At 40.6% G+C, this 9,082-nt stretch overlaps 1 protein-coding gene across 1 annotated transcript in view; it reads right to left on the bottom strand.

The window, feature by feature from the left end:
* CD2AP (CD2 associated protein) overlaps positions 1 to 8,827 on the bottom strand; it is a 118,164-nt gene extending 109,337 nt beyond the window's left edge. The window contains exon 1 of the mRNA XM_003789249.3: positions 8,502 to 8,827. Coding sequence (XP_003789297.1) covers positions 8,502 to 8,505 — 4 coding nt within the window. The 5' untranslated portion in view covers positions 8,506 to 8,827. The remainder of the gene's footprint in view (positions 1 to 8,501) is intronic.
* Between the last annotated feature and the right edge of the window lie 255 nt (positions 8,828 to 9,082).

The raw sequence follows: 9,082 nt of genomic DNA, 5'->3' as shown, positions 1-9,082 counted from the left end.
TTTTTTTTTTTTTTTTTTTTTTGTAGCAACAGGGTCTCATGCTCTTGAACGCGATCTGGAACTCCTAATCTCAAGTGATCCTCTTGCCCCTGCCTCCCAGAATGCTCTGATTACAGGCATGCGCCACCATACCTGTTCAACAATATTCATTTTAAATATTTTAAAGGTAAAAATTAAGGCTTTGTGCATAAATTTATTTAATTTGACAAACTGAAACACTTAGAAACATTTCCATTTTAGCTAACCTTCCTTTTACTTACATACATGGAGTTAATAATCAGCAGATCCACCAGACAAGATACTTAACTACTGATTCTCTACTAAAAGGACTTACAACTAGCCTCAATGAGCCAGGATTAAAGAGTTTAATTACAGCCAGAATGAAAACGTCTATTTCTAAATAAAGTTGGGTCTCAGCCATCAACTTGAAACAGTAATTCCATCAAGCCAGTAGTCCCCAACTTTTTTGGCACCAGGGATAGTTAGTTTCAGGAAAGAATTTTTCCATGGGTGTGGCAGGAGAGGACGATTCGAGTACATTATATATCCACCTCAGATCATCATTCATTAAGATTCTCATAAAGACCATGCAAGCTAGATCTCTTGTATGCACAGTCTACAATCAGATTATAGCTCCTATGAAAATCTACTGCCACTTAGCTGACAGGATGCAGAGCTCTGGCAGTGATGCAAGTGATGAGGAGAGGCTCTAAACGCAGGTGAAGCTGTGCTGGCTTGTAGCCCAGTTCCTAGTGTCAGGAACAGGTAACAGTCGGGGGGGGGGGTTGTTGGGGACCACAGCATTAGGCAGTATCTTGTTAGTATGGTTTAGGTGGACACATGTCAATATATTTAAAGTCTATATTATTCAAACAACACAAACTCCCCAGTAACTCCAAATTTGAGTATTACTTAATCAAACTTAGTGGATACTTAGCAGGCTCCCAATTTTCTGCTAGTCATTAAAAGTGCTGACAAATTTTTTTTAAAAAAATAAGTGATGTGGTCTCTAGCATCAATGAGCTCAGCGCAAGTAAGGTTATTTATATTTGAAATGAAAGGAATTACAAAGTTTTTACTTAGGTTTTAAACTATGAGGTAATAATAAGTTCAACTGATTTTTGTAGAAAATAAATTATATAAGAGTTTAGAATAATTTTGTGAAAAAGAGATTACCCTGAAATTTGAAATATAACTGTTATATTACCGTTTGACACTAATACTGAAATTTTAACAATTTTTGATCACTTGAGATAATTTTTTAAACTGCTTTTTAAAATATGTTTGGTAAGAATAGTCAAATTAGTGGGTTAGTAAAAATGGATTCTTCATTTTATATGTGTACACACACACCAAAATAGCAAGGCAAAATACTAGAAGCACACCCTCCTACAGCAGAACAGGAATTTTAATTAAAACCTAATACAAAACTTTGATCTTAGAATACATTTCTAAATAAAGGTTAGAAATGAAGAATTCTAACACAAGGAATGAGAAAACCCCTGTAAAATAGTATACATTTGAAAGACCAACTTTATGTTTCCTAAAAACATACTACTTTAAAGCAGAACTATATGGTCTCAATTTTACAAATATAGTACATGACCTTCCACATTTATAATCCTAAACAATCTGACACCTGGTTATTACAATAACATGATAAATATTCTAGAAATGACATTTTTGTGATTAAAGTCAGACTAAAGGTTAGGTAAATTTCTGGCCTCCTCAGTTACTGGACCACGATGGGACACTAAGATAATTTTAATATGTTAGGTAAACAGACATATCTCAAAACATCTGCTTAAGTGAAGACCTGCTTCATTTTAAAGACTCACTGCCAGAAGAGGAAAAAATATGTTGGCTACTGCCAAGAAACCCCTATATCATCACTGGTCAAACCACTGAGAGATGAAGAAATCCTATTTGCCTTCCAGTATAGGAATCTATAATCTAATTTCAATATGTTTCTGTTACATGTAAACACTTCAGGCATTGGAACAGATCCCCTTAAATCCTACATTCCCTCTTTTTAATTTTATTCCTATTATGTTAAGTGTATTTCCTACCAAAACACTATAAGCCATCTCAATACATTAGGATACTCATCAATAACTGGAGAGGGAAAGGGAAGAGCATTTATATCAGAATCCAGGAGCTATAAGGAAGGTTTTTTTGTTTTTGTTTTTCCCCCCTTAGACAGAGCCTCACTCAGTTTCCTTGGGTATAAAACCCTGAGTAGAGTGCCCTCATAGTTCACAGCAACCTCAAATTCCTGAGCTAAAGTGATCCTCTTACCTCAGCCTCCTGAAAAGCTGTAACTACAAACGCCCACCCCTACACCCAGCTATTTTAGTAAGGATGAAGTCTGGCTCTTGCTCAGGCTGGTCTCAAACTCCTGAGTTTAGGTAATCCACCTGCCTTGGCCTCCCAAACTACTAGGAAAATAAAATTTTTCTTTTTAAATGTGTTTCTAGTAATATGTTGTAAACTCTTTGGGCACCAAAACTTTAGTTTTAGGTAGGTGCCTAGTACCTATTATGCTATTAATCACATTCTTCACATTAAAACAAATACTTCTTGATTAACCCTTTGACCCCAGAGAGTTCACAAATGTACCAAAAGAACATCTTGTTTGAATGCCTTTAAGAGTTCTTTGTAGTCAAAAGGTTAAACTCATCTGCAGCTTCTTTCCTTGATGATGTCATCTTGTGATGGAACCTTCCTCTTAATGTTGGTGGCAACTGTTTGTGTCATTGTCACTTAAGATGGGAATTTGTTCTGAGAAATACATTATTAGGCAATTCTGTTCTCGGGCAAACATCATAGAGCAGATATACACAAAATTAAACTGTACAACCTACTATACACCTAGGTTATATGGTAGAGCCTAATGCCCCTAGGCTACAAACTTACACAGCATGTTACTGTACTTAATGTAGGCAATCATAACACAATGGTTAAGTATCTCTGTATTTAAACATAGAAAAGGTGCAGGAAAAAATACAGTTATAACAGATAAAAATGGTATACCTGTATAGGGCACTTAAAATGAACTGAGCTTATAAAGCTGGAGTTGTTCTAGGTGAAAGAGTAAATGATGAGTGAATATGAAAGCCCAGGACATTACTATACACAATTGTAGACCTTAGAAACATCACACGTGACATTTATTTTTAAAAATTGTATATGTCATGTTTATAAAAAGAAATTTTCTTTCTTCAATAATAAATTAGTTTACTGTAACATGTTTATCAACTTTTTAATATTTTTAACTCTTTTATAATAACTTAGTTAAAACACAAACCACATGGTACAGCTGTACAAAAATATTACCTTTCTGTATATCCTTATCCTTTAAGCTTTTTCTTTTTTTTTTTTTTTTTTTTGAGACAGAGCCTCAAGCTGTCCCCCTGGGCAGAGTGCCATGGCATCACAGCTCACAGCAACCTCCAACTCCTGGGCTCAAGTGAGTCTCCTGCCTCCGCCTCCCAAGTAGCTGGGACCACAGGCGCCCACCACAACGCCCGGTTGTTTTTTGGTTGCAGCCGTCATTGTTGTTTGGCGGGTCCAGGCTGGGGATTCGAACCCGCCACCTTAGGTGTACGTGGCTGGGGCCTTAGCCGGTTGAGCTATAGGCGCCGAGCCTTAAGCTTTTTCTATTTAAATTTTTTTTGTTTAAAAACACACACACATATTAGCCTAGACCTATACAGGATCAGGATCATTAATATCACTGTCTTCTACTGCCACATTTTGTCCCACTGGCTGAAACATGCATGGCCCTTCTTTTGGAATACCTTCTGAGGGACATGTCTGAGGCTCTTTTACAGTTTTCTCCCTCTTTTTTTTTTTTAATTTAAACAGAGTCTCACTTTGCCACCCTTAGTGCTCACAGTAACCTTAAACTGCTGGGTTCAAGCGATCCTCTTGTCTCTGCCTCCCAAGTAGCTGGGACTACAGGCACCCACCACAAAGCCCAGCTATTTTTAGAGACAGTGTTTCACTCTGGATCAGGCTGGTCTCAAACTTGTAAGCTCAGGCAATCCACCCACCTTGGCCTCCCAAGTGGCTCTCTTTTAATATTAGTAGGAGTACACTCTAAAATAACAATAGAAAGTATTGTACAGTAAATATATAAATCAGTAACACAGTTGTTAACTACCAAGTATTAAGTACTGTATATAAATGTATGAGCTATACTTTTAAACAACTGGTAGTGCAGGTTTGTTTACACAAGCATCACCACAAACATCTAAGACTACAATGGAATAGCTACATCACTAGGCAATAGAAATTTTTTAGCTCCATTATTGCCTTATATTGGATACATCGTTGACCAAAATGTCACTATGTAACACATGGCTGTATTTTTCTAAGGGAGAAACCTGTAGTGATTAGATGCTACATAGTAACTCCCTTCAAATCATATGAACATTGAATCACCACCAAAAAGGAATCTATTAAGCACTAAAAACAGATACTAGAAGTCAGACTCCCACACTAATCATCTGTTTTGAAAATGAGCTGAAAACAGGCTCATGACAAAAAGCTATGTAAGGTACATAAAATTTAAAAGATTATAAAATTCAAGTCTGTATAGCCACTTGGAAAGGACTAATACTGTATAAATAAGTTTTAGGGAAAAATTTATAATACAGCCATACCTGACACTAGATCAACATCTAAAGTCAGATATCAATTTAGAATAATGAATTTTTGAAAAAGAGAGTTGCTTCTTAGAGTAATCAACTAGCATAATCTTATCTAAAACTAAGAGCATTTCTATTCTTAAAATCTGCTTACTTTTTTCAAAAATAAAAATTCACATATAGTAACACTTTATGCCATTTACTTTCTGTCTTATTCTGCTCCAAAATGCCAGTCTATATTTTCAGAATAAGAAACACAGTATATGGCTCGGCGCCTATAGCTCAGCCGGCTAAGGCGCCAGCCACGTACACCTAAGGTGGCGGGTTCGAATCCCCAGCCCGGACCCGCCAAACAACAATGACGGCTGCAACCAAAAAATAGCCGGGCATTGTGGCGGGCGCCTGTGGTCCCAGCTACTTGGGAGGCGGAGGCAGGAGACTCGCTTGAGCCCAGGAGTTGGAGGTTGCTGTGAGCTGTAATGCCACGGCACTCTGCCCAGGGGGACAGCTTGAGGCTCTGTCTCAAAAAAAAAAAAAAAAAAAAAAAAAAAACAGAAACACAGTATGCCTACCTACCTAAAGCTCTCCTTAAATTCTTGTACATAGAAAATGCCTCAAATTTCTTGATGATAAGCATTCTGCAACATTTAACAAATGTAGACAACTAAAAACATCAGTTTAACGTAAAATTCCAATAAATCTCTGCTAATGGGTGGCACCTGTGGCTCAGTGAGTAGAGTGCCGGCCCCATATACCAAGGGTGGTGGGTTCAAACTCAGCCAAACTGCAACAAAAAAATAGCCAGGCGTTGTAGGGGGCACCTGTGGTCCCAGCTACTCAGGAGGCTGAGGCAAAAGAATCGCCTATGCCCAAGAGCTAGAGGTTGCTGTAAGCTATGACACCACAGCATTCTACTGAGGATGACAAAGTGAGACTCTGTCTTAAAACAATAAATAAATCTCTGCTAATATTCACCCCACTTAAAGGTTTTTTCTAAGTAACTAGAAGTTACTAATATTGGGCTTTCTCACAATACACTCAATACTGAGAAGTATCTACCTGTTCTGCACAGTTATATTACATAAAATTCAATAACTGCCTTAGTACAAAATCATCTCATTCCACTGATCCTTTAAAGACAGTAGTGTATGTCTAACAAAAGTCAATAACTGAGTATTCAGTTTTTTTCTGAGTTGGCACAAAAATTAGGGGAAAAATCTCTAGGAGGCCCATGCGGGTGGATTGCTTGAGCTCATGAGTTTGAGACCAGCGTAAGCAAAAAGAGAGAACCCTATCTCTACTTAAAATAAAAAAACTGAGGGAAGAGGATCACTTGAACCCAAGTTGGAGGTTGCTGTGAGCTATGATGCCAAGGCACTCTATATAAAGGGAGACAGCTTGAGTCTCTATCTCAAAAAAAAAAAAAAAAATTAGGGAAATCACTTTAAAATAATAACCACCAGCACTGGCAATGTTCTAACTCTTTCAATCCTCCTAACAATCTATGAGGATTCAGAAACTAAAGCACAGAAATGTTAAATAACTTGCTCAGTGACACAGCTGGTAGGTCGACAAGTGACAATGTAACCTCGAGTAGAGGACCCATCCAGAGCCCAGCTCTTAACTTTCTAGCTGTACCACCTAAATCTAAGAACAATCACTTAAAAGGGATCCAAGTTATCTCACAGAAATCTGGGATTTTTTCATTTTGTGACAACTTACATAAATAACCATGTAAGTATTTTAGGCTGCATCTTAAATCATAAGCTATAAAGACAGCCTGGTAACAAAACCCAGCAAATGAGATTTATGTCAAGGAGTAAACTCTTTACATGAACTTTAAAATTGTATTATCACATGACCAATGAATTTAAAGCATACATTCACAGGGAAATTTTCACAAATACTTTTCAAAAATTAACAGCAAATGCCCCCAAGTAACAGACCTTTGAAACACATTCTGAGTAGTCAAATTTACCAAAACAGTATGGTAACTTACAGAACCTGAACCAAGTCACAAAGAAAATACCTCTAAACAAATCAAAATAGGTATTCCAATGTCCAAGTATTGGTATTCATTTACTTTTCTCAAAAGATGGCCTGATTAAGGCCTACTGATATTTCTATGCAGAATCACAAATTTGAATACAATTTCCAACTTTTAGTAGAATGGGAGGGTGAATGTAGACACTAATCACAGTTACAAGTACAACCAATAGTAAAGCAGGAAAAAAAGTACTTATTTTAAATAGTTTCAAAATGCAAAAGAACATTTAGATCAACAGCCCTATATGTTATCCAAAAGATCCTCATGGTAAAATAGTAATTGGGGCCACAAATGATGACCCTATATCAAACCAAAGAAGTTTCGTTATATTCTGCTTTCTATTTAAGACATAAAAGAACTATAGAATGATTTTCATCAAAAGCAGTTAAAGTGGTTTTACAATTTGATGTTTACAGAAATAAGCTCACAATTATCCTTAAGCTCAACTAATCCATTAGAAAGGAATTTGAAAGTTCCAAATAGCAAACGTTTTATTTCACTGTTTCAGAGTTCAAGAGCATTTTGTGTATAAAACTTACCTGAAAGCAGGAAGGAGGTGGAAGGCATAAAATTAGAAAGCCTAAGAAAAGAGACTAGCTAGGCAAAGGTCTACCAACACTATGCTCAAAGCAGCCCCCACTAAACAACGCGTGGGCAGAGGGTGCCACATCAGCAGACTCTGTATTTGTTCTCCTTCTAAATCATTTGTCAGTTTCATGAATTATTAATTTTAGTAATGGTTTGTTGATAAGAAACAATACCAACTCTCAACTGCAAAAAGTGATAGGGACCTCCTGATTTACTTTACAAAATCAAACTTGGGTTTACTCTTACAGAAAACACTCCGCCTTACGGTGGCACAGATTTGATTCTTTTTTTTAAGCTATTCTTAAGCTGTATTTAATTTTTAAAGGATTGAAGGAGTTAATGCCTGGCCCACACTGAATATTGTTATCAAAACAATTGTTACACTACTTAACAGAACTCCTTTTCAAAACAGGCTGCTACATATTGTGCTTTCTCTAACTCCAAACAAAACTTTAAAACACATAGTAAATAACATATAAGACCTTGTACTTTTTTCTTCTCCAGCAAGGAAGTCTAACTCCAAACAGGAAACTGCTCCTCAAAGAGTTCAACACTGAAATCCTATCAAACCCAAACCCAGTCCTCAGGAGATGGAACGATTTAAGTGCCAACACACCAGCCTAGTCTGTAGAACTGGAATAAAATAAATACTTCAGCTTCTGTCTTTAAGAGTGGGTGAGAGAGTCAGCACGGAAAAAGAAAAAATTGCCTTCTCTGACTCCCCCCGCCCCAAATATATGCATATCCTTACAAGCCCAATGTATACAAAGCCTCCCAAAATAAAGAAGTTGAAAGTGCTACTAGGTCAAGTTTTTCGCTCACCCTCCCCCATCCGACGGGAAGGGGGAGAGAAGGAAGGGGCTGAGGAAGGGAAGGAACGTCGGGGCCGATTTTAGCTGGGCAACAGGCGAGGCGAGGTGGCCGGGCTCCCCACCCCCATTCCCGCACCTTTTTCGGTGAACAGGAAAAGAGGTGGAGAAGGGAACGCGATAGGAAGCACCCCCGAGCCTTGGGACCAACTTCCCAGCGAGAAGAGCAAGGTGGAAGGTACGGCGAGGAGGGGCAGAGAGGAGAGGTAGGGGCGGGGGGCGGGGGAGAGTGCTGCAGCGCAGAGCTAAGCCCCGGCACCTCCCACAAAGGCCGAAACCCGGCTCGGGCTCCCCGGGTCAGGCGGATCCGGGCCAGCGGCGGGAAGCGCCCCCGGGGTCTCTTACCCATGCTGGGGGCTCCCGCGGGGAGAAGTCAGCGTCCCCGCCGCTCCTCCTGTGGCTTGCGCGGCAGCTCCTGCGGCAGGAGGCGGGCCCCGCGCTCCGCTCTCGCCCCTTCTGAGTTCAGGCTGGGCGAGGAGGCGCCTCCATCCGCCCTCGGCAATCGCCCGCCAGTCCCTTTAAGTGCGGCCCGTGAGGCAGAGGCGGCGGCTGCTGCTCACGCCTCGCCTCTGCCGAAGCCACGGCGGCGGGAGGACCGTCCCCGCCTGCCCAGACCGCGACTTTCCCACCCCCAGTCGCTCCCGCAGGGGGGTGGGACCTGCGGGTTCACGCCGGCCCCAGGCTCCAACCCCGAGCGCCCGCCTAGCTGCGAAGCCCGCCCCTTGCCGCTCCCTCAGGGTCAGCGGTTTCAAAGCGCGACGGCCAGGACTGTAGTGGAGACTCAAACAGAGAGGCTGGGAAGGTGCGGAGGGCCGGGCCCGGGAGGAGGCAAATCTCGCGAGAACGCCCTCGTTCTCCCTGCCCAGCCCCGCCCCGCCCCCGCCGCGGTCTGGCTCTCACCCCGGCACCCTGGCTGGTGCCGGGTA

The sequence above is a fragment of the Otolemur garnettii genome, unplaced genomic scaffold (genome assembly GCF_000181295.1).
Source record: "Otolemur garnettii isolate 467f Iridium unplaced genomic scaffold, OtoGar3 scaffold00031, whole genome shotgun sequence".
Classification (NCBI taxonomy): Eukaryota; Metazoa; Chordata; class Mammalia; order Primates; family Galagidae; genus Otolemur; species Otolemur garnettii.
This window is presented reverse-complemented; position numbering and strand designations above follow the sequence as displayed.